This window comes from Pristiophorus japonicus, chromosome 11 (assembly GCF_044704955.1).
Source record: "Pristiophorus japonicus isolate sPriJap1 chromosome 11, sPriJap1.hap1, whole genome shotgun sequence".
Lineage (NCBI taxonomy): Eukaryota > Metazoa > Chordata > Chondrichthyes > Pristiophoridae > Pristiophorus > Pristiophorus japonicus.
Window position 1 is genome coordinate 97,239,194 of NC_091987.1, and position 26,578 is coordinate 97,265,771.

General features: G+C 46.8%; 1 protein-coding gene across 1 annotated transcript in view; it reads left to right on the forward strand.

The window, feature by feature from the left end:
* Window positions 1-26,578, forward strand: part of LOC139275557 (uncharacterized) — an 88,373-nt gene that overhangs the window by 34,782 nt on the left and 27,013 nt on the right. Inside the window, exons 8-11 of the mRNA XM_070892726.1 lie at window positions 15,341-15,527; window positions 21,325-21,448; window positions 23,076-23,123; window positions 24,243-24,418. Coding sequence (XP_070748827.1) covers window positions 15,341-15,527; window positions 21,325-21,448; window positions 23,076-23,123; window positions 24,243-24,418 — 535 coding nt within the window. The remainder of the gene's footprint in view (window positions 1-15,340; window positions 15,528-21,324; window positions 21,449-23,075; window positions 23,124-24,242; window positions 24,419-26,578) is intronic.

The window sequence follows — 26,578 nt, forward strand, 5'->3', positions numbered from 1 at the left end:
GTGACTCCCTCAATAAGCATATGGAGGGAATCATGGGAGAGCCTGGGTGCAGCCCTGCACCTCTGTGCAGTGATTGTCAGTGTTTGCAGCAGCTCAATGCTCAAAAACACTGACAGCACAAATGCCAAAATAAATTTGGCCATGATCCCTTTAAGGAAACCGACTGGTGACGTGTCCCGTGACCCACCACTGGCATTGCCCGCCATGGACCCGCCGAGGTTCGTAAAATTGCGGCCAGTGGCGAAGCAAAGTGGTTTGCTGTTTGGCCCCGAAATAAGCTTTGCACAAAGATCTCATGAACTCTATGTCGAGAAGTTCGAGTTTTCCGACGAGTAATTTAAATCAACGGATTATAGTGGAAATCTCATACTGTGAGCTGCTGTGACATCAACAAGCTGTCTAAGCAGCCAATCAAAGCATACAATTCTCACAGACAGCGAACGTGGAATCATAGAATCATAGAAATTTACAGCATGGAAGGAGGTCATTTCGGCCCATCATGTCCACGCCAGCCACGCAAGAGCTATCCAACCTAATCCCACTTTCCAGCTCTTCATCCGTAGCCCTGTAGGTTACCAGTGTTTTATACAATTCAAGCATAAGCTCCTTGCTCTTGTATTCCATGCCTCAACTAATAAAGGCAAGTATTCAATACCTTATATACCTGGCCTGCTATCTTCAGGGGGATCTGTGGACCTGCACTCCAAGGTCCCTTTGTTCCTCTACACTTTTCAGTGTCGTACCATTTAATGTGTTTTTCCTTGCCTTGTTAGACCTCCCCAAATGCATTACCTCACACTTATCTGGATTGAATTCCATTTGCCACTGTTCTGCCCACCTGACCAGTACATTGATATCTTCCTGCAGTCCGCAGCTTTCTTTTTCATTATCAACCACACAGCCTATTTTAGTATCATCTGCAAACTTCTTAATCATACCTCCAACATTTAAGTCCAAGTCATTGATATATACCACAAAAAGCAAGGGACCCAGCACTGAGCCCTGTCACAAAAACACTCATCAACCATTAACCTTTGCTTCCTGCCTCTGAACCAATGGGCTTTTACTTTTGTGACCAGTCTGCCATGTGGGACCTTATCAAAAGCTTTGCTAAAATCCATATACACTGCATCATACACACTGCCCTCATTGACCCTCCTTGTTACCTACTCGAAAAATTCAATCAAGTTAGTCAGACACGACCTTCCCTTAACAAATCCATGTTGACTGTCGATTAATCCATGTCTTTCCAAATGAAGATTTATTCTGGCCCTCGGGACTTTTTCCAATAATTTCCCCCCCCCCCCCCCACTGAGGTTAGACTGACTGGCCTGTAATTAATCGGTCTATCCCTTTCTCCCTTTTAAATCAAAGGTACAACATTAGCAGTCCTCCAATCCTCCGGCACCACATCTGTAGTCAGAGAGGACTGGCAAATGATAGTTAGAGCCACTGCTATTTCCTCTTTTGCTTCTCTTAACAGCCTGTGATACATTTCATCCAGGCCTGGAGATTTATCCACTTTTAAAGGTGCTAAGCCCCTTAATACTTCCTCTCTCACTATGCTTATTTCATCTATTATTTCACATTCTTCCTCCCTCATTGCAAAGTCCCTCTCTTTTGTGAAAACAGATGCAAAATATTCATTAAGAATCCATCATCATCATAGGCAGTCCCTCGGAATCGAGCAGTACTTGCTTCCACTCCCTAAGTGAGTTCTTTGATGGCTGAATAGTCCAATACGGGAGCCACAGACCCTGTTACAGGTGGGACAGGCATTCGTTGGGGGAAGAGGTCAGTGGGGCTGGTTTGCCGCGAGCTCCTTCCGCTGCCTGTGCCTGACCTCTTCATGCTCCTTGCGTTGAGAATCAAAGAGCTCAACGTCCTCCCGGATGGACTTTCTCCACCTCGGGCGGTCTGCAGCCAGGGTCTCCCAGGTGTCAGTGGTGATGTTGCACTTTACCAGGGAGGCTTTGAGGATGTCCTTATAACGTTTCCACTGTCCTCCTTTGGCTCGTTTACCATGAAGGAGCTCCGCATAAAGCATTTGCTTAGTCTTGTATCTGGCATGCGTACTATGTGGCCTGCCCAGCAAAGCTGATCGAGTGTGGTCAGTGCTTCAATACTGGGGATGTTAGCCTGGTCGAGGACACTGATGATGGTGCGCCTGTCCTCCCAGGAGATTTGCAGGATCTTGCGCAGACATCGTTGGTGATATATCTCCAGTGACTTGAGGTGCCTTCTGTACATCATCCATGCCTCAGACGCATACAGGAGGGTCTCAAGGCCTCACCCCACTCCTAGCCAAGAACAGGGAAACACTCATCAAGGACACCGAGGCTGTCAGGGCCTGATGGAAGGAGCGCTTTGAAGACCTCCTCAATCAAGACTCTGCCTTTGACTCAAGTGTTCTCGATTCCATCCCGCAACATGCCACCCACCACCAACTCAGTGAAACTCCAACGTTGCACGAGGTTGGCAAAGCCATAAAGCAGTTTAAGAATAGCATGGCTACGGATGTGGATGGAATCCCTGCTGAGGCGCTAAAATATGGTGGAGAGGCACTGTTGGCGCGGATACATGACTCCATCTCTCTCATTTGGAGGGAGGAGAGCATGCCGGGAGGTCTCAGAGATGCAATTATTGTGACCATTTTTAAAAAGGGGGATAAGTCTGACTGCGGCAGCTACAGGGGCATCTCCCTGCTTTCAGGGAAAGTTGTCGCTCAAATTCTCCTCAATCGTCTTCTTCCTGTGGCCGAGGAGCTCCTCCCGGAATCACAATGCGGATTTCGTCCCCTACGGAGCACAACAGACATGATCTTTGCAGCACGCCATTTGCAGGAAAAATGCAGGGAGCCGCGCCAGCCCTTATACATGGTCTTTTTCGATCTTACAAAGGCCTTTGACACTGTCAACCGTGAGGGTCTATGGAGCGTCCTTCTCCGTTTTGGATGCCCCCAAAAGTTTGTCAACATCCTTCGCCTGCTTCACGATGACATGCAGGCCGTGATCCTTACCAACGGATCCATTACAGACCCAATCCATGTCCGGACCGGGGTCAAATAGGGCTGCGTCATCGCCCCAACCCCCTTCTCAATCTTCCTCACCGCCATACTCCACCTCACAATTAACAAGCTCCCCGCTGGAGTGGAATTAAACTACAGAACCAGTGAGAAGCTGTTTAACCTACGCCGCCTCCAGGCCAGGTCCAAGATCACCCAACCTCTGTTGTTAAGCTGCAGTATGTGGACGATGCCTTCGTCTGTGCACTTTCAGAGGCTGAACTCCAGGATATAGTCAATGTATTAAGAATCATACCACATCTTCTGCCTCCACACAGATTTCCTTTATGGTCTCTAATAGGCCCCACTCTTTCTCTAGTTATCCTCTTGCTCTTAATGTATTTATAAAACATCTTTAGGTTTTCCCTGATTTTACTTGCCAACATTCTTTCGTGTTCTCTCTTTGCTTTCCCGATATCTATTTTAATTGCACCCCTGCACTTCTTATACTTCTCGGTATCTGTCATAAGTTTCCCTTTTTTTTCTTTATGTTACACTGTATGTCCCTTGACATCCAGGGGGCTCCAGATTTGTAAGCCCCACTTTTTTTTTAAGGGAACATACTTGCTCTGTACCCTCAGGATCTCCTCCTTGAATTCTTCCCACTGCTCTGACACTGATTTACCATCAAGTAGCCATTTCCAGTCCACTTTGGCCAAGTCCCATCTCAACTCAGCAAAATTGGCTTTAACCAATTGAGAACTTTTATTTCTGGTCCACCTTTGTCCTTTTCCATAACTACCCTAAATCTAACTGAATTATGATCACTAGCACCAAAATGCTCTCCCTCTTTCGCCTGCCCCTCTTCATTCCCCAAAACCAAGTCCAGAACCCTCTCCTCCCTGGTTGAGCTTGTTACATACTGGCTAAAGAAGTTCTCCTGAATGCATTTTAGGAATTTTACACCCTCTGTACTTTTATCGCAGTTAATATTAGGGTAGTTGAAATCCCCCACTATTGCAGCTGTATAGTTTTTGCACTTCGCAACAATTTGCCCACATATTTGTTCTTCTATCTCCCTCTGACTATTTGGGGGTCTATAGTACATACCCAGTATTCAACCCATATGGCCTCGTTTGATGACCCCTTTAACATATAATTTCTTCTCAGAGCTGTAATTGTTTCTTTAATCAATACTGCGACCACCTTCCTCCTTTTTTATCCCCCTCTCTATCCCAGCTGAAAACCCTGTAATCAGAAATGTTGAGCTGCCGTACCTGGAAGTGCGTAATCGCTTAAAATCCTAACATTAGAAAATGTTAGAGTAAAACAAAGATTGGGGCTCACACATGGGGTAAAGATGAACAAAGATGAACAAACTTCAAAAAATAAAACATTAAAAAAAAATTGTTAAATATTTTATTTGTTATTGAAGTTGATAAATTTGACACTTCACAAAATTAGAATTCATTTTTCAGGGCCATAAACTTTTTGTAGCAGTGAATACACTCTTAAAACCCTAGTTACACCTAATCCCTTTGGATCTAAGTTATAGCGGGGAATCTAACAGCTGCAGTACGGCAGAAGAGCCAAAGTTTTTGTCAGTTTCTCTGATTTGACAGATTTCACAGATTGCTGTCTCTGGGGGGAGGGAACCGGGGATGGTGGGGGAGCTGTCCATAGTGCAGCCTGTGGAGCAGCAGTGAATGACTGACTGCAGCTTCAGGATTTCCGCGTTAGGCTGCGCATGCACTAAATCCTGAAGTTGCGGTCAGTTTCAAAGTCAAAATGATGGCTATCATTGCCAGTTTGCCGTCATCAGGACCGCAAATTCTGGGCCATTGTGGCTGTGTGTGTAAGTGGCGCAATGTCTCCTCCGCACACTAGGAGCAGTGTGGCTGTGAGTGTAGGTGGTGCAATGTCGCCTCCATGTCACTAGAGGCAGTGTTGCTGTGAGTATTGATGGCACAGTGTCTCCTCCACGTCACGAGGGGACGTGTGGCTGTGAGCATTGCTTGTAGTTTTCCCATTGTGTCGTTACCCACAGTGTGGCTCTAAGCATTGGTGGTGCAGTGTCTCCTCCGCATCGCTAGGCGCAGTGTGGCTGCGTGTGTTGGCGGTGTAGTTGCCCCATTGCCTCACCTGGGGCAATCCAAGGGTGAATGTTGTTGTCGCAGTGTCTCCATTGTGTCACTAGGGGCAGTGTGGCGGTGAGTGTTGGTGTCACAGTTTTTCATCCCCGTCACTAGGGGCAGTGTGGGGGTGAGTGTTGGTGGAGCAGTTTTCCCATTGATTCACTAGGGGTAGTGTGGGGTGGTGGTATAGTTTCCCCATCACTCGGGGCAGTGTGGGGTCATGGTGTAGTTTCTCCATTGTGTCACTTGGGGCAGTGTGGGAGTGAATGTTGATGGCGCAGTTTCTCCTCTCTACTAGGGCAGTGTGGGGGTGAATGATGGTACCGCAGTGTCTCCTCTGTGTCACTAGGGCCGCCCTCTTCTCCCAGTCATCATGATCCACGGTGTGGTCCTGGACAACGTGGACCACTTTCCATACCTCATGAGCCTATTATCAGCAAGGGCAGACATCGAAAACGAGATTCAACATCGCCTCCAGCGCGCCAGCGCAGCCTTCGGCTGCCTGAGGAAGAGAATGTTTGAAGATCAGGCCCTCAAATCTGGCAGCAAGCTTATGGTCTACAGGGCTGTAGTGATACCCGCCCTCCTGTATGGCTCAGAGATGTGGACCATATACAGTAGACACCTCAAATCGCTGGAGAAATACCATCAACGATGCCTCTGCAAGATCCTGCAAATCCCCTGGGAGAACAGACACACCAACGTCAGTGTTCTCGATCAGGCCAACATCCCCAGCATCGAAGCACTGACCACACTCGACCAGCTCCGTTGGGCGGGCCACAATGTCCGCATGCCCAACACAAGACTCCCAAAGCAAGCGCTCTACTCGGAGCGCAGGCAGCGGAAGGAACGTGCAGCAAATCAGACTCCCCACCCACCCTTTTCTCCAATGACTGTCTGTCTCACCTGTGACAGAGACTGTAATTCCCGAATTGGACTGTTCAGTCACCTGAGAATTCACTTTTGGAGTGGAAGCAAGTCTTCCTCGATTTGGAGGGACTGCCTATGAGGGGATGAGTGCTGGTGGTGCAGTTTCTCCATTACCACTCGAGGGGCAGTGTGCGTTGCTGGCGCAGTGCTCCTCCACTGCACTCGGGGCAGTGTGACTGTGAGTGTTGGCGGTACAGTATTCCCATTGTGTCGCTGGGGTAGTGTGGCTGTGAGTATTGGGGGAGCAGTTTCTCCATTGCCTCGCTAGGGGCAGTGTTGCGGGGAGTGTTGGTGCCATAGTGTCGCCTCCCTGTCACTAGGGGCAGTGTGTGGTGGTGGTGCAGTTTCTCAGTGTCGGTGGCACAGTGCCTGCTCCCTGTCATTAGGGGCAGAGTGTGGTGGTGGCGCAGTTTCTCCATTGCATCACCAGGGTCAGTGTGGGGGTGAGTGCTGGTGGTGCAGTGACTCCTCCCTGTCACTAGGAGCAGTGTGAGGTGAGTGCTGGTGGTGCAGTGTCTCCTCCCCGTCACTAGGAGCAGTGTGGGGGTGAGTGCTGGCGGTGCAGTGTCTCCTCCCCGTCACTAGGAGCAGTTTGTGGGTGAGTGCTGTTGGTGCAGTGTCTCCTCCCCATTACTAGGAGCAGTGTGGGGGTGAGTGCTGGTGGTTCAGTGTCTCACCCTGTCACCAAGGGCAGTGTGGGGGTGAGTGCTGGTGGTGCAGTGTCTCCACCCTGTCACCAAGGCAGTGTGGGGTGAGTGCTGGTGGTGCAGTGTCTCCTCCCCATCACTAGGAGCAGTGTGGGGGTGAGTGCTGGTGGTGCACTGTCTCGTCCCCATCACTAGGGGCAGTGTGGGGGTGAGTGCTGGTGGTGCAGTGTCTCCTCCCGTCACCAAGGTCAGTGTGGGGGTGAGTGCTGGTGGTGCAGTGTCTTCTCCCCATCACCAAGGTCAGTGTGGGGGTGAGTGCTGGTGGTGCAGTGCCTTCTCCCTATCACCAAGGGCAGTGTGGGGGTGAGTGCTGGTGGTGCAGTGCCTTCTCCCTATCACCAAGGGCAGTGTGGGGGTGAGTGCTGGTGGTGCAGTGTCTCCTCCCCGTCACTAGGAGCAGGGAAGGGAGGACCTTGAGACAATCACTATCACTAGGGGGGTAGTGCTGGACAGGCTAATGGGACTCAAGGTAGACAAGTCCCCTATCCTGATGAAATGCATCCCAGGGTATTAAAAGAGATGGCGGAAGTTATAGCAGATGCATTCGTTATAATCTACCAAAATTCTCTGGACTCTGGGGAGGTACCAGCGGATTGAAAAGCAGCTAATGTAACGCCTCTGTTTAAAAAAGGGGGCAGACAAAAGGCAGGTAACTATAGGCCGGTTAGTTTAACATCTGTAGTGGGGAAAATGCTTGAAACTATCATTAAGGAAGAAATAGCGGGACATCTAGATAGGAATAGTGCAATCAAGCAGACGCAGCATGGATTCATGAAGGGGAAATCATGTTTAACTAATTTACTGGAATTCTTTGAGCAGATAACAAGCATGGTGGATAGAGGTGTACCGATGGATGTGGCGTATTTAGATTTCCAAAAGGCATTCAATAAGGTGCCACACAAAAGGTTACTGCAGAAGATAAAGGTACGCGGAGTCAGAGGAAATGTATTAGCATGGATAGAGAATTGGCTGGCTAACAGAAAGCAGAGAGTCAGGATAAATGGGTCCTTTTCGGGTTGGAAATCGGTGGTTAGTGGTGTGCCACAGGGATCGGTGCTGGGACCACAACTGTTTACAATATACATAGATGACCTGGAAGAGTGGACAGAGTGTAGTGTAACAAAATTTGCAGATGACACGAAGATTAGTGGGAAAGCGGGTTGTGTAGAGGACACAGAGAGGCTGCAAAGAGATTTGGATAGGTTAAGCGAATGGGCTAAGGTTTGGCAGATGGAATACAATGTCAGAAAGTGTGAGGTCATCCACCTTGGGAAAAAAAACAGTAAAAGGGAATATTATTTGAATGGGGAGAAATTACAACATGCTGAGGTGCAGAGGGACCTGGGGGTCCTTGTGCATGAAACTCTTCCCAAAAAGCTAGTTTGCAGGTGCAGCAGGTAATCAGGAAGGCAAATGGAATGTTGGCCTTCATTGCGAGAGGGATGGAGTACAAAAGCAGGGAGGTCCTGCTGCAACTGTATAGGGTATTGGTGAGGCTGCACCTGGAGTACTGCGTGCAGTTTTGGTCACCTTACTTAAGGAAGGATATACTAGCTTTGGAGGGGGTACAGAGACGATTCACTAGGCTGATTCCGGAGATGAGGGGCTTACCTTATGAAGATAGATTGAGTAGACTGGGTCTTTACTCGTTGGAGTTCAGAAGGATGAGGGGTGATCTTATAGAAACATTTAAAATAATGAAAAGGATAGACAAGATAGAGGCAGAGAGGTTGTTTCCACTGGTAGGGGAGACTGGAACTAGGGGGCACAGCCTCAAAATGCTTGGGAGCCAATTTAAAACCGAGTTGAGAAGGAATTTCTTCTCCCAGAGGGTTGTGAATCTGTAGAATTCTCTGCCCAAGGAAGCAATTGAGGCTAGCTCATTGAATGTATTCAAGTCACAGATAGATAGATTTTTAAACAATAAGGGAATTAAGGGTTACGGGGAGCGGGCGGGTAAGTGGAGCTGAGTCCACGGCCAGATCAGCCATGATCTTGTTGAATGGCGGAGCAGGCTCGAGGGGCTAGATGGCCTACTCCTGTTCCTAATTCTTATGTTCTTATGTTCTTATGTTATGTTCTTATGTTCTTATGTTCTTATGTGATTGTGGTTGTTATTTTTGCAGTTTCTCCATTGCCTCACTAGGGGCAGTGTGGAGTGGTGAGTGTTGGTGGCACAGTGTCTGCTCCCCATCACGAGGTGCAGTTTGTGGTGCAGACACAGTTTCTCCATTGCCTCACTGGGGGCAGTGTGTGGTGGTGGCGCAGTTTCTCCTCCCCGCCATTAGGGGCAGTGTGGGGGTGAGTGTCGGTGGCGCAGTGCCTGTTCCCCGTCACATTTTTTTTTTTATTAATGCGTCGCCAATCGTTCCAATTCTTTGTCAAATCACAAACGCCAGAGGTCACCTTGCACATGCCAAGGATCACTCTGCGCCAATGCTCTTAGCCAAAAGGCCTAGAGCCACTGCACCGTTCCTGGAAGTACTGCAATACCAGGTTCTTGCCATGGAGGTGGATGGGTCAAGCCACCCCACACACCTCTGTGGAGGTGGATGGGTCAAGCCACCCCACCCACCTCCTGTTTCCAAAAAAGCAAGCATATACCTTCCTGACCAGGGAGAAACCACCCGGAGGTCATGGTGGCTGGTCAGGTCAGTTACGCATGATCTTAGCCAAAAGGCCTGTTCCCCGTCACATTTTTATTTTTATTTTTTTTTTAATTCGTAGCCAATCGTTCCAATTCTTTGTCAAATCACAAACGCCAGAGGTCACCTTGCACATGCCAAGGATCACTCTGCGCCAATGCTCTTAGCCAAAATTTTTTTTTTTTTTTTTTAAATTAAATTCATGTCCAATCGTTATCCAATCGTTACAATTCTTTGTCAAACGCCAGAGGTCACCCTGCACCAGTCAAGGATCACTCTGCGCCAATGCTCTTAGCCAAAAGGCCTAGAGCCACTGCACCGTTCCTGGAAGTACTGCAATACCAGGTTCGTGCCATGGAGGTGGATGGGTCAGGTCCCCCACACACCTCCGTGGAGGTGGATGGGTCAACCCTCCCCACCTGTTCCCCGTCACATGGGACAGTGTGGAGTGGTGGTGCAATTTCTCCATTAACTCACAAGGTGCAGTGTGGGGGTAAGTGCTGGTGGTGCAGTGTCTCCTTCCCGTCACCAGGGGCAGTGTAGGGGTGAGTGCTGGTGGCACAATTTCTCCATTGCCTCACTCGTTGCAGTGTGTGTTGCTGCCGCAGTGCCGCTCAAATCCTCCTTGATAAAGTGCTCCATCCCCACTGGCAGCTGGGAATCCCTGGCCCAGGACCGCCCTAAGTGGAGGAAGAACTTCCAGGAGAGCACTGAGCTTCTCGAGTCTTGTCGCCGAGAGCATGCAAAAACCAAGTGCAGACAGCAGAAGAAGCGTGCGGCAAACCAGGCTCCCCACACACCCTTTCCTTCAACCACTGTCTGTCTCATCTGTGACAGAGACTGTAATCCCCGTATTGGACTGTACAGTTACCTGAGAACTCACTTTTAGAGTGGAAGCAAGTCTTCCTCGATTTCGAAGGACTGCCTATCATGATGATGGTATGATGATGATGCTCCTTCCCTTCACTCAGGGCAGTGTGGCTGTGAGTGTTTGTGGCGCATTTTCTCCATTGCCTCACTAGGGCAGTGTGGGGAAGTGGCGCAGTGTTTCCTCCCCGTCACTCGGGGCTGTGTGGGGCAGTTGGTGCAGTGTCCCTCCCTGTCACTAGGGGCAGTGTGGGGCAGTGGTGCAGTGTTTCTTCCCCGTCACTAGGGGCTGTGTGGGGCAGTGTCCCTCCCTGTCACTAGGGCAGTGTGGGGCAGTGGCGACCGTTGCACACGGGGAACCAAACGAGCTTAGCAGGGCAAGGTCTTGGTCCAGCCGCAATGGGGTCCAAGACGACTGGAGACCAGGCTCTACTGTATGGGCCTAGTTGGCTACTCGGCACTGAGCAGCGCCCTTCGCTGAGATGTTGAGAGTTCCGAGGTATGGAAGGTGGGGATGCAATGCTCCATCTCACTCTCAACAAGCTCCTCGCAGCAATGGAACTAAACTATCCATCATCATAGGCAGTCCCTCGGAATCGAGGAAGACTTGCTTCCACTCCTAAAGTGAGTTCTTTGGTGGCTGAACAGTCCAATAAGGGAGCCACAGACCCTGTCACAGGTGGGACAGACATTCATCGGGGGAAGGGGGGTGGCACTGATTTACCACATGCTCCTTCCGCTGCCTGCATCTGACCTCTTCACGCTCGCAGCGTTGAGATTCGAAGAGCTCAACGCCCTCCCGGATGCACTTTCTCCACCTAGGGCGGTCTTCGGCCAGGGACTCCCAGGTGTCAGTGGTGATGTCACACTTCACCAGGGAGGCTTTGAGGGTGTCCTTGTAACTTTTCCGCTCTTTGGCTCTTTCGCCGTGGAGGAACTCCGCTTAGAGCAATTGCTTAGGGAGTCTCATATCTGGCATGCGAACTATGTGGCCTGCCCAGCGAAGCTGATCGAGTGTGGTCGGTGCTTCAATGCTGGGGATGTTAGCCTGGTCGAGGAGACTGATGTTGGTGCGCCTGTCCTCCCAAGGGATTTGCAGGATCTTGCGGCGACATCATTGGTGATATATCTCTAGCGACTTGAGGTGTCTTCTGTACATCGTCCATGACTCTGATCCATACAGGAGGGCGGGCATTACTACAACCCTGTAGACCATGAGCTTGGTGGTAGATTTGAGGGCCTGGTCTTCGAACACTCTTTTCCTTAGGCAACCGAAGGCTGCACTGGCGCACTGGAGGTGGTGTTGGACCTCGTCGTCGATGTCTGCCCCTGCTGATAGTCGGCCCCCGAGGTATGGGCCACGCCGTGAATCTTGATGACTGGGGGACAGTGCTGTGTGGCGAGGACAGGCTGGTGGAGGACCTTTGTCTTACAGATGTTAAGCGTAAGGCCCATGCTTTCATATGCCTCGGTGAATAAACTAAACTATAGAACCAATGGGAACATGTTCAACCTTTGTCGCCTCCAGGCTAGATACAAAGTTGTCCCATCCTTTGTCATCGAACTATAGTACACGGATGACATTTGCGTCTGCACACATTCAGGGACTGAACTCCAAGCCATTGTCAACACCTTCACCGAGGCGTATGAGAGCATGGGCCTTACACTAAACATCCGTAAGACAAAGGTCCTCCACCAACCTGACCCCGCCTCACAGCACAGAGCAGTAATACCCAGTAGTGGGCCGACCTGACCTGCGAGAGGACACCACCACAGGTCGGGCGTATAAGAACTGGAGCATGCCACTACAGCTTCCAGCGCGAGCCGACACAAATGTGCGATGGCTTTGAGGTGGGTGACGTCATCAGGACCCAGGCCGCCGTTTGGAGCGTGAGCAGAAGCATCGGCGGGGCCCTGGTACAGCAGAGAAGCGGGAAGGTCATGGCGAACTTGTGACGAGTGATCGGGGCGGAGGAGCGATGAGGGATCGAGGCTGAGATTTGGTGGATGATTGTGGCGGAGGTGCGGCGAATATTGGTGGCGGAGGAGCGGCGAGAGGTTGTTGCGGAAAAGCGGCGAGAGTTTGTGGCGGAGGTGCAGCGAGAGTTTGTGACGGAGGAGCGGCGAGACATCATGGCGGAGGTGCGGCGAATGAGGGTACGGGGCCCAGAAGAGCCGAGGGCCCAGGGGCAGCACGGGCCAGTCCACACTGCGATATGTGTGTGCACTAGGTCCGTGCAGCAGAGCAGATCTCCAGTCATCCTGGTTAACCCTTGCCACTGGATAAAGGCCTAGTTCTGTCAAGCCCATGTGGTAGCTAATGTGCAACGGTCACCGCATGTTAAAAAAATCCACGCACAGGCATCTTCCACCCTTCAGTTGGAGTTCAGGACTGGAACATCGGGTCCTTCATTGAAACATCTGTGAACTCATGTGGAAGAGTATGAGAGGAAGCTTGCTGGGAACATAAAAACTGACTGCAAAAGCTTCTATATATATGTGAAGAGAAAAAGATTAGTGAAAATTAGTGAAAGTAGGTCCCTTGCAGTCAGATTCAGGTGAATTTATAATGGGGAACAAAGAAATGGCGGACCAGTTAAACAAATACTTTGGTTCTGTTTTCACGAAGGAAGACACAAATAACCTTCCGTAAATACTAGAGAACCGAGGGTTTAGTGAGAAGGAGGAACTGAAGGAAATCCTTATTAGGCGGGAAATTGTGTTAGGGAAATTGATGGGTTTGAAGGCCGATAAATCCCTGGAGCCTGATAGTCTGCATCCCAGAGTACTTAAGGAAGTAGCCCTAGAAACAGAGGATGCATTGATGATCATTTTCCAACAGTCTATCAACTCTGGATCGGTACCTATGGACTGGAGGGTAGCTAATGTAACACCACTTTTTAAGAAAGGAGGGAGAGAGAAAGCGGGTAATTATAGACCAGTTAGCCTGACATCAGTGGTGGGGGAAATGTTGGAATCAATTATTAAAGATGAAATAGCAGCACATTTGGAAAGCAGTGACAGGATCAGTCCAAGTCAGCATGGATTTATGAAAGGGAAATCCTGCATGACAAATCTTCTAGAATTTTTTGAGGATGTAACTAGTAGACTGGACATGGGAGAACCAGTGGATGTGGTGTATTTGGACTTTCAAAAGGCTTTTAGATGACACGAAACTGGGTTGCGGTGTGAGCTGCGAGGAAGACGCTAAGAGGCTGCAGGGTGACTTGGACAGGTTAGATGAGTGGGCAAACGCGTGGCAGATGCAGTATAATGTGGATAAATGTGAGGTTATCCACTTTGGTGGCAAAAACACGAAGGCAAAATATTATCTGAATGGTGGTAGATTAGGAAAAGGGGAGGTGCAATGAGACCTGGATGTCATGGTACATCAGTCATTGAAAGTTGGCATGCAGGTACAGCAGGCGGTGAAGAAGGTTAGTGGTATGTTGGCCTTCATAGCTAGAGGATTTGAGTATAGGAGCGTGAGGCCTTACTGCAGTTGTACAGGGCCTTAGTGAGGCCTCACCTGGAATATTGTGTTCAGTTTTGGTCTTCTAATCTGAGGAGGGACGTTCTTGCTATTGAGGGAGTGCAGTGAAGGTTCACCAGACTAATTCCCGGGATGGCAGAACTGACATATGAGGAGAGACTGGATCGACTTGGCCTGTATTCAATGGAGTTTAGAAGGATGAGAGGGGATCTCATAGAAACATATAAAATTCTGACGGGACTGGACAGGTTAGATGCAGGAAGAATGTTCCTGATGTTGGAGAAGTCCAGAACCAGGGAACATAGTCTAAGGATAAGGGGTAAGCCATTTAGGATTGAGATGAGGAGAAACTTCTTCAATCAAAGAGTTGTTAACCTGTGGAATTCCCTACCACAGAGAGTTGTTGATGCCAGTTCATTGGATATATTCAAGAGGGAGTTAGATATGGCCCTTACGGCTAAAGAGATCAAGGGGTATGGAGAGAAAGCAGGAAAGGGGTACTGAGGTGAATGATCAGCCATGATTTTATTGAATGGTGGTGCAGGCTCGAAGGGCCGAATGGCCTACTCCTGCACCTATATTCTATGTTTCTATGTTTCTATGAAGCAACTCATCCTCGCTCGAGGGACCACCTATGATGAGTACCCGCCCTCCTGTACGGCCCAGAGACATGGACCATGTACAGTAGACAACTCATAGCGCTGGAGAAGTACCACCGGTGCTGCCTCCGCAAGGTCCTGCATATCCACTGGGAGGATAGACACACCAACATCAGTGTTCTCAATCATGCCAACATCCCCAGCATCGAAGCACTGACCACACTCAACCAGCTCCATTGGGCAGGCCACATTGTCCGCATGCCCGACACGAGACTCCCAAAGCAAGTGCTCTGCTCAGAACTCCTGCACGGCAAGTGAGCCCCAGGTGGGCAGAGGAAACGTTTCAAGGACACTCTCAAAGCTTCCTTGATAAAGTTCAACATCCCCACCGACACCTGGCCAAAGACCGCTCTAAGTGGAGGAAGAGCATCCGGGAAGGCGCTGAGCACCTCGAGTCTCGTCGCCGAGAGCATGCCGAAACCAAACGCAGACAGCGGTTGGAGCATGTGGAAAACTAGACTCCCCACCCACCCTTCCCTTCAACCACTGTCTGCCCCACCTGTGTCAGAGACTTTTAGAGTGGAAGCAAGTGTTCCTCGATTTTGAGGAACTGCTTATGATGATGGGGCGCTGGCGCAGTTTCTCCATTGTCTCACCAGAGGCAGTGTCTCCTCCTCGTCACTAGGGGCAGTGGCGCAGTTTCTCCATTGTCTCACCAGAGGCAGTGTCTCCTCCTCGTCACTAGGGGCAGTGGCGCAGTTTCTCCATTGTCTCACCAGAGGCAGTGTCTCCTCCCCGTCACTAGGGGCAGTGGCGCAGTTTCTCCATTGTCTCAACAGAGGCAGTGTCTCCTCCCCGTCACTAGGGGCGCTGGCGCAGTTTCTCCATTGTCTCACCAGAGGCAGTGTCTCCTCCCCGTCACTAGGGGCAGTGGCGCAATTTCTCCATTGCCTCACCCAGGGCAGCGATGGAGTGAAGCCTTGTTGGAGGTGTTTGCGCAACATCCTCCGCAATGTTTCCTGTAAATCACATGGAAGCTGCAGAGAAGCTGCTTGTCGGAGCCGGGGGAGCGAGCGAGGGCAGGAAGAGGCGAGAAGCATGGCGGCGCGACTCTGGGCCTTTCTAAGGGCAGCGTTGACCCTTCAAGGTAAGGCCCGGGGTTTTGGACCCTAACATTCATCCTGTGCCGGGCCTTGGCTTCGGACACTGGCCGCCACTCCCCCAGCTCAGGTGGTACTCCAGCCCTACTCTCCCCATCCTGCCAAGCAAGTGTGCGGCGGCGGCCCGTTTGTTTCAATTTTACATTTTTATTCCATGTATTGTATAACTTTTAAATAGTCTTACAACAGTGATGTCACTTCAAACGTACATCATTGGCTATAAAGCGCTTTGGGACGTCCAACGGTCGTGAAAGTTTAATCTGCTTTTATTCCCCTCTTGGACTAAAACTAAAAATAGAAAATACAAGTCTCTACACTCCCCACCACCATGTCATTAAATATGGATTTGGAGTACAGACCCTGAGGCTTTTTTTGTGTTTCCAACTTTTCAGATTTCCAGTACTTGCAGGGTTCCTTTTTATTGTATACTTGTCATATTTGCTTTAGATGATGGTGTAGAGCTGTTTGGAAATGTTTTCAAGTCGATTGCTCAGCAGACGTTTCTATTTTCTCGCCTCCAATTTTTCCTTCTGCCCTGAAAGTGCTGTTTCATGTTTGATTATGATGCTGTCAGTCATCTGGTGCCTCATTGAACTGTCACAGTTTCCTATATTACCACAGTGACTGCATGTTAAAAAGTACTAAATTGGCTGTCAAGTGCTTTGGGACGTCCAGTGGTTGTGAAAAGTGCTATATAAATGCAAGCCTTTCTTTGTCTTTTCTTTAACTGATCATTCTTCAGGTGTGAGGCTCAATGCATGGTGGAGAGCATGATATAAAACTATGACAGGACTCGACAGGTTAGATGCAGGAAGAATATTCCCGATGTTGGGGAAGTTCAGAACCAGGGGTCACAGTCTAAGGATAAGGGGTAAACCATATAGGACTGAGATGAGGAGAAACTTTTTCACCCAGAGTGGTGAACCTGTGGAATTCTCTACTGCAGAAAGTTGTTGAGTCCAGTTTGTTGGATATATTCAAGAGGGAATTAGATGTGGCCCTTACGGCTAAGGGGATCAGGGGGTATGGAGAGAAGACGGGAGTGGGGTACTGAAGTTGCATGATTAGACATTATCATATTGAATAGCGGTGCAGGCTCGAAGGGCCGAATGGCCTGCTCCTGCACCTATTTGCTATGTTTCTATAAGCGCGGCAAATTTGATCCATGCTTAATAGCCCAGATTTTGCTGGAGCGAGGAATCTCGCGGTGTGTGCCATTAGACTTTTTCTTACACCCTTCAGCGCAGAATGTTTTTGCTTGGAAGTTCAAGCGAGGGCAGTGGGGCATCTGGGACCTTGGTGGACAATGGTTAAGGAAATATGATTGAGAAAGAAAAAAAGTAACAGAGGAGGAGTGTAAATCAGGTACAGAAAGTGCAATAAAGAGAGGGAAAGAAAGATTGTACTAAGAGAAACAAGAGACAGGAAAAATAAGGAACAAATTTAATTTTTTTTAAATCTCGAAGAAGAATTTACTACATGGAGGGATGAGATGCAACAGTTAAAATAGTTCACTGTCTGGGCCGGAGAGGTTGATTGGCATGGCATTAACAATTATCATGTTAAAAGGGTACTTACGCTGTTCAGTACCAGCTCTAACTTTCTGCGGCGAGTTTAATTCGAGTTTGATGTGCAAATCCAGCAAGTTCTTAAAAATAACAAAGGTTGAAGGGAAGCTACCATTTGTGCCTAGTAAGTTATGACGATTCGCTGCTCGGGGGGTATCTTTTCTTCGCCTGAACTTTCTGGCTGATTTGTGCATTAATAACGGCGTGCATCGTGAACTTGTTATTTTTTCAGCAAAATTTGGACAATGTCTACAAACGTGCACTTTTCAGCGATAGTCGATGGACGGTGATCAAGAATGAGAGCCTGCACTTACTTTTATTTCAGTTCCTTGCCCAGAGGCACAAATTTAATTATAGTGTCTACTATAACAACAATAACTTGCATTTATATAGCACCTTTTAATGTAAAATGTCCCAAGGCACTTTATGGGAGAGGCCAAGGATAGATTTTTGGGGGACTCCAAAGGTCTATACTGTTGGTGACCTAAGGAATGGGTGCATTACAGAAAATAAACTAACAAGGGTGCACTTTGACTTCCAAAAAGTATTTGGCAAACTTGTATGTAAAAAGATATTAAAATTAAAGTAGTGGGAATTCACACTAAACCTTAAATACATAAAGAACTGTCTTCAGAGTAGAAAGACGTATCGTATCTGCAGGATTGTAGGCCCCAGTTTTTTTTGTGGGTCTAACATTCTACTGCTAGGAAAATGGAGTTGGATTTAGTAGTGCAAACAAAGAGCTCTCGTTCACAGATTCCAATCCCCCCCCCCACCCCGCCCAGTATCTGAACTCAAGCGCCAGTGTAAATGCAGCTGCAAATTGGTCATATTTGCAGATAAAACTAGGAAGGGAAGTTGAAGTGAAAAGAGATAATACAGGTACCTATACTAGAAACATAACAGGTTGATCTGAAAATTAGAGATTGTGAACTGAACTGATTTGATGGACCTAAATACATGAAATTAGTCATATGGTACATTCTGACTTTGGATCCTATGTGCAATTCTGTTTACACTAGTAAGGTCATAGTGTATGGTATAGGCAGCATGTGGCTAATAAGTGATAGGTTTTTTAAAAAAGAATTAAACGAATATACAATATAAAAAGACTTTAAGATGCTGATAATGAAGTTAAGGCAGTATTGCAAGCTTGAGTTTCTACTGATGTATGTACATCACTTCAATTTTCTGGTCGTGGTATCAGAACGACTCCAATTGCTGCTCATTGAGTGTTCTGGGTGAAGAAATTTGTTCTGTGTGGCAGCTGTCAAGAACGAGAAGCATATGTTGAACCTGCTTGTAATGCTGAGTTCAACATTTTGTCGTGGTTCCTGACACTGAGGTCTGGGATAGGGGGTTCCACATAGAATTTTTTTTTAAGAAGCACTTGGTAAAAATGAAACTCTTATTTCTCTTAGCAGTGAAATTACAAGTTTCTCCTCGACCTGCACTCCAGTTATTTGCCTTCTCAATCATCTACCAGAATCTTTGCAAAGCAAAGCCTTGCATGAGAGATTTCATTCCACCGCCCACTAATCTCTGGTCTGACGTAAATCAGCCCAAGAAGATTACTTTCGTTATTTGTATCGTACTTGTCTTCACTCCTCTGCCTAAAGTACTAATTTACAGTTCGTGTAAAGACTAATACATGGGAACTCCGATTGTAAAAGAAAAGACTTGCATTTATATAGCGCCTTTCACAACCAATGAAGTACTTTTGGAGTGTAGTCACTGTTGTAATGTGGGAAACGCGACAGACAATTTGCGCGCAGCAAACTCCCACAAACGGCAATGTGATGTTTTTTGTTATGTTGATTGAGGGATAAGCATTAGCCAGGGCACCAGGGATAGCTCCCCTAATCTTCTTCAAAATAGTACCATGGGATCTTTTACGTCCACCTGAGAGGTTTACCGTCCCATCCGAAAGACAGCAGCTTCACCAGTGCAGCAATCCCTCAGCAATGCACTAGCGTGCCAGCCTAGTTTTGTTTTTAATATGCTCAAGTTCCTGGAGTGGAACTTGAACTCTCAGCCTTCTGACAGAGACGAGTGTGCTACCCACTGAGCCACGGCTGACATGACTACACCAATTTCCATTCCATCAGCAAGGTGTCCTCTGTCATGATAATGGAGGCTTCACTATAAATTAGTCTTTTCTTTCCCTCACTTTCTCCATTATTATTGCGATATTTCACATGCGGTAAATCCCGAACTTGCTGTCTGTCAACATGAGCGTTGACAGGCCATCCACACTGCCACCGAAAACCTAATTGCTGGCGCAGAATTGGGCTAGTTTCCCACCATTTATTAGTTCACGGGATGTGGGTGTTGTTGATGAGGCCGGCATTTATTGCCTATCTCTAATTATCGCCACCTTGAACCTCTGCAGTCCTTGTGATGAAGGTACTCCCATAGTGTTGACTTTATCGTAGCAGTTTGTCACAACTGAGCGGACAGTTAAGAGTCAACCTCAGACATTGCTGTGGGTCTGGAGTCCTCCTACATTCTACCCTACGTAAGCTCGTCGGCCTGTGTCCTAACTCGCACCAAGTCCTACTCACCCATCACCCCTGTGCTCGCTGACCTACATTTGCTCCCGGTTAAGCAATGCCTTGATTTCAAAATTCTCATCCTTGTTTGCAAATCCCTCCATGGCCTCGCCCCTCCCTATCTCTCTAATCTCCTTCAGCCTCAACACCCGAGATGTTTGCGCTCCTCAAATTCTGCCCTCTTGAGGATCCCTGATTATAATTGCTCAACCAATGATGGCCATAACTTCAGATGCCTGGGCCCCAAGCTCTGGAACTCCCTGCCTAAACCTCTCTGCCTTCCTACCTCTCTTTCCTCCTTTAAGACGCTCCTTAAAACCTACCGCTTTGACCGAGCTTTTGGTCGTCTACCGTAATTTCCTCTTTTGTGGCTCGGTGTCAAATTTATTTGTTTTGTCTTATAACACTCTTGTGAAGTGCCTTGGGACGTTTTACTACATTAAAGGTGCTATATAAATACAAGTTGTTGTTGTTGGAGTCACATATAGGCCAGACTGGGTAAGAGCGGCAGATTTCCTTCCCTAAAGGACAGTAGTGAACTAGGTGTTTTTTTTTTACAACAATCCAGTAGTTTCATGCTCAGCATTACTGATACTAGCTATTCCAAATTTATTTAATTAACTGAATTTAAATTCCTCAGCTGCCATGGTGGGATTTGAACTCATTAGTCCAGGGCCTCTGGTCCAGTTACATAACCACTATGCTATCGTACCCCTAATTACATACAGGGCTGGTGGAAGCAGGGGCAGGGCCTGTTTCCACAGCATAAGGGCGATACCCAAAATGTGAAAAGATGCTTTTAAAAAAAATTAAATGACATCCAGGAACATTAAGTCTTTAATGAGAAGCAATCCCAGTGTATGATAAAGCTGCAGGTTTTTTTAAACTAACGTTTACATTTCATAACTTTCTGCACTGTGCACAAAATTTGTTTAGAAGTGAGAATTATGAGTAATGAATTGGATTCCCATGATAAAAGCTAAATCTGTAATGTATTTTAAAGGCTGTAGTAATGAAGTAATGTAGTAATTTAAATGAATGAAAAGCAGCCTGTTTTCTGATGGGAGGACGGGGCCCACGTGAATCCCAGCTACACCTCTGCACAGGCTGCATCCCTGGTATCCGTGGGCCATTATGCTGCCCTTCTACTCGCAGCGTCAGAGTGCAAGTTTACGCAGCAGGGCCGCCATCAGGGAGGTGGGTATTTTTACAGGTTGGCGGCGTACTCCTGAGGTATGCCGCCGACTGCAATATTTGGCCCATGATCTACTCTCAGACTTCTGCCAATGCTGCTGTAAATGTGTATGAGGTTAACCCAAGATGACGCCCCCTCATTTGCACCCATCTTGTATGAGAAAGTGCCTGGCCTCCACTTGATACCTGTCTGTAAATTGAGGTTAGCGGCTCAGTACTGGAGAGGGAGCAAGCCTTCAGTTTATCAGTGCATAATGTTATTGCTTTTAATCTTGGTTTTAATTTATTGCTTTTTTTGAAAAATGGAAGAAAGGGAATGTTTATTTTTATATGAAAAGCTTGTTAATCAAATCAGTTTCTCCTAGCTGTAATAATGAAGTAATGTAGTAAAAAGCATTGAAGTTGTTTAGTGTTTATGACTTTGAGGTGGATACAACATTCAGTGCCTTGTATTGTTTATTTTTGGACAGTTTTTGGAGAAATAGAGAAACCAACAAATATACAGATTCATGCTTTTAATCTAAAGTATCTGCTTAAATGGGACGATGTACAGAGAAGCAATTACAGTGTGAACTACACAGTACAGTACAGAAGGTAAGCGAATATTATTGACATTTTGAAGTTGAATGTTTTTGATATCTTGCATTTCTCATCATCATAATAGGCAGTCCCTTGAAATTGCTTCCACTCTAAAAGTGAGCTCAACAAGCTCCCCACTCAATTGGAACTAAACTACAGAACTAGTGGGAACCTGTTCAACCTTCGTTGCCTCCAAGCCAGATCCAAGATCGCCCCATCCTCTGTCGTCGAGCTACAGTATGCGGACGACGCTTGTGTCTGCGCACATTGGGGTTAAACTCTTAAGTCATCGTCAACATCTTCACCGAGGCGTACGAAAGCATGGGCCTTACACTAAACATGCGTAAGACAAAGGTCCTCCACCAACTTGACCCCGCCACACAGCACTGCCCCCCAGTCATCAAGATCCACGACGCGGCCCTGGACAACATGGACCACTTTCCATACCTCGGGAGCCTGTTATCAGCAAGGGCAGACATCGACGACGAGGTTCAACACCGCCTCCAGAGCGCCAGCGCAGTCTTCAGCCGCCTGAGGAAAAGAGTGTTCGAAGATCAGGCCCTCAAATCTGGCACCAAGCTTTTAGTCTACAGGGCTGTAGTGATACCCGCCCTCCTATATGGCTCGGAGACATGACCATGTACAGTAGACACCTCAAGTCGCTGGAGAAATACCACCAATGATGTCTCCACAAGATCCTGCAAATCCCCTGGGAGGACAGACGCACCAACATTAGTGTTCTCGATCAGCCAATATCCCCAGCATCGAAGCACTGACCACACTCGACCAGCTCTGTTGGGCAGGCCACATCGTCCGCATGCCCGACACGAGACTCCCTAAGCAAGTGCTCTACTCTGAACTCCTACACAGCAAGCGAGCCCCAGGTGTGCAGAGGCAATGTTTCAATTGCCACCAACACTGCCTCCGCAAAATTCTGCAAATCCATTGGCAGAATAGGCGTACCAATGTCTGTGTTCTCTCTCAGGCCAACATCCCCAGCATTGAGCGTGGTGAATGCATCAATCAGCTCCGGTGGGCGGGCCACGTAGTCCGCTTGCCTGGTAGAAGACTCCTGAAACAGGCACTTTACTCCGAGCTCCATCACTGCAAGCCAGCACCAGGAAGGCAGAGAAAATGCTTCAAGGGCACCCTCAAAGCCTCCTTGAAAAAAATGTAACTTCCCACCGACTCTTGGGAATCCCTGGCCCAAGATCACTCAAAGTGAAGAAGAAGCATTTGGGAAGGCACCGAACACTTTGAATTTCTTCGTCGGGAGCATGCAGAAGTCAAGTATGAACAGCGGAAGGAGCATACGACAAACCAATCACTTCAACTGCCACCTACCCCACCTGTGACAGAGTCTGTAGACCCCGTATTGGACTCATCAGTCACCTTCGAACTCGTTAGTGAAGAAGCAAGTCATCCTCGACTCCGAGGGACTGCCTAAGATAGGACAAGAAAAGATCAATCTGCCCACAAGGGTGCTGTAACTCTGCCAGGCTAGCATCCTGATGCATTTTAATTCTTCTACATTTTTGTATTTATGAACCTGCCTGCCAGTTTATTCATTTGTATAAAAAAGATTTTTCTAATTTAAAAAAAATTTCAATTAATTTAAATTTGTGTCCTCTGGTCCTACTAGCCTGTTCCACTCTGAAGCACAACAGGTAAACCACACAATGAACAATGCGTAAGTATCAAAACTTTGTGAAAACGGTAGAATCTACCTTTAGTGGTGATGTGGACATAGTGTGAATTTGCATGAAATCTGCTTTTTCTATCATTTGTACTATTCAGTACAAATTGGTAATGCTAATCAGTTTGGAAAGCTTCCTTTTGTTCACGTCTCTTACTGCATAATTATACTAATCATAATTTAACTTTTCTCCGATTGCAATTCATACTCACTTGTTGCATAGCTGATATACTGGTTCAGAGCTGATAGATCTGTGTACACAAGACAAGTCTCAGCCAATAAAGCAGCTATTATTCTGCTACTGTTTCAGTTTGGATCCTGGAAGATCGGCCCCTGTCGTGTGACTCCAGATGATTACACTGCCCAAATGCAGCTTGCCTAATTGCAGCAGACTCGAATCATGAAAAACTGGCACTGAGTGCAGTGCTGCTCGGTTATTTTGAGTGGAAGAGCAATGTTATTGAATGGCTGAGCAGTGCCGATGGGCAATTTCAACTGTATAAAATCTTCCATTTTGAAATCAGCTAACTGGTTCAAGATATCTGTCACCTTCAGTATTTTAGGAGTTTAATCAGTATCGGGCATTTATGCAGTTTACTAATCAGCTGTTAAAGTGACACTCAGCTCTGCCCAGCTATTTGACATTGCTACTTACCAGGACTTAAAATAGGTGAGCAGCAGTCAGCTCCAAGTGCCAGTTTTGAACAAATTGTGATAATGTTGCACTTCGAGCAAAAATATATTTTTATTATCTCCCATTTGAACAACAACAATAATAATAATCAACAATAACCACAAAACAAACCAATCAAATTGTAAGCATATTTCCTATCTCACTCTGCCCCACCAAAGTGTTCCCAGTCCAATCCAGTTCCGCCTCGTCTTTAAGGCTGACTTATTCTGGCTCTGCTCCTGACCAGCGCCTGTATTCATGGATGAATGCCATGAGATCGTCTTGTTACTTCGTAATGGTGGCATGGCTATTTTGCATGTTATTTACTGAAGCAGTATTAGTTTAATGTTTCTTCAACTTGCCTAAAAGGAAAGCCAGTCTTTGTCTACTAAATGCAGTCAAGTTTATCATTTACATAATTGTTGCTTGTTTCTTCTTAGTATTATTGGAAATTGGAAAGATGTGAAGGGATGCAAAAACATCAGCCGTACAGAGTGCGATTTCACTTCGACAAACATTCTCTTTGGAGGTCGATATATCCTGCGTCTACAAGCACACCGAGGGAATCAAACATCGACCTGGTGGCAAACAAAATCATTTGTTCCCTACAAACAGAGTGAGAAACCTTTTAAAGATAACACTCAAATGATATTTGGGGCCACAGTGGCTTTTCACCTCCAGGATCTGAGTTCAAGCCTAGCCTAGCCTAGACTGATGGGTTACAAAGCTGTCCGCTAGCTTTAAGGATCCTACGTCAAATTTATATTCCGTACAAGTCACTTTTTTTTGCCTTTGCATCAACAAAGCCTTTTGTGATACTTCAGCAAAGATGCTTCAATATCAAAAAATATGGAATATATATTCTATTTTGCAGTATAAGGCATATTTTTATATGCTTCATGGGTGTACACTTAATCTGAGCACATAAGTAAATTATTCAATTTACAGTTCGTTAGCTTGTGATGTAAGGATCCAATGTCACTGCCTTGGCATGCCGTATGCTGCTTTTTAAAATTAATTCTGCTCGTCAAGGTTGAGAGATGCTAATGTTTTTACAATAGAATACATTATTTAGGACTCCGTGTCTGTACTATGTACTCTCAGCTTAGATAAAGTATGATTAGATGCAAAGAAAAGCTTGCCTTACTCTGCACGAACCTCTGCAATAGTATGACCTGTCTGAGTGAAATTGCCACATTAGGAGTGCTTTGGGTCTATAATTACCAGGAACTGGTTTAGATTGTTCAAACTCTTTTTCATTAGAACCCTTGAAGCCATCAGACTGGCTGTGGAGGGTTCTTCCCTACACCATGTGTCACTCAGCCCCCTCTGTCAATACCAAATTTTCATTCCTTCTGTCTGACCTAGGTTGGATCCTAGTTCCAGAAGTAAAGGTTCTCTGCACTAGGGGTCTAGACATTCATCACCCGTTCCCCGAGATGCTGTTTTCATGAATTTAACGACAAATCATCCAGCAACCTGTGGCAATTCACAATTCGTGGGTTATCTCTTCCTCGCCACAAGTTGCTGGACGATTTCTTCATTAATAATGGCGACTGCTATGAAACTTTCTAGGGGTATAGAATTCAAAAGTGGTGAAGTTATGTTATGAACTTGTATAGGAACCTGGTCAGTCCGCACTTGGAGTACTGTGCGTAGTCCATACCGCAAAAAGGTGAAGAAGCATTGGAGAAAATGCAAAAAAGTTTTATAAGGATGGTACCAGAACTGCTATTGGGAAAGATTGAACAAGTTGGGGCTTTTTTCTTTAGAAAAGACTTGGAGGTGACCTGATAGAGATCTTTAAAATTATGAATGGGTTGGACAGGGTAGATGTGGAGAGAATATTTCCAATTGTGGAAGAATCCAAAACTAGGGGCCAAAAAATAAAAGATAGTTACTAATAAATCTAAAAGGGAAATTAGGATAAATTTCTTTACTCAAGAGAGTGGTTAGAATGTGGAACTCACTACCACAGGAGATGCTTGAAGCAAATAACTTGGATGCTTTCAAAAGGAATCTAGATGAGTATATGAGAGAAAAGGGAATAGAAAGATATGCTGAAAAGTTGCGATTAGACAGGTGGAATGGGACGAGACTTGTGTGGAGTACAAACACCAGCACAGACTAGTTGGGCCAAATGGCCTGTTTCTGTGTTGTATATTCTGTGAAATGAAATTGTACAACCTCATTGCAAACTCATGGAAATCTGTGAAGTAATTCTGATCTAAAAACAGAAAATGATGGAAATACTTAGCAGGTCAGGCAGCATCTGTGGAGAGAGAAAAACTGAGTTAGCGGTTCAGGTCGATGACCTTTCATCAGAAAGTAATTCTGATTGCGGGTAGATTTAGTTTTGAAATCCTGACTAAAATGGGTAATCAGGTTGTAAATAGGAGGCTTGTAATAGTGTTGAAATGAGATTCAACTTTATAGAATACCTGAATTGTTCAAGTTTTCTGAAATAAGTCAAGTAAATTTTTTATTTACAGAAAATGCTGGAAATCTCCGGGTCAGGCAGCATCTGTGGAGAGAAAAACAGAGTTAACGTTTTAGGTCGATGACCCTTCATCAGAACTGAGGAGCACTGAAAGGGGATGGGGAAGAACGAACAACAGGGAAGGTCTGTGATAGGGTGGAAGGCATGAGAGATTAGAGACACAAAAGGGATGATGGGCTGAATTGAAATGGTAATGGCAGAAGTTAGAAAAAGCCCATTTTTGGCTCTTTTCCCCTCCCCCTCCCCTCCCCCACCCCGATCTTATCTTTTTTAAAT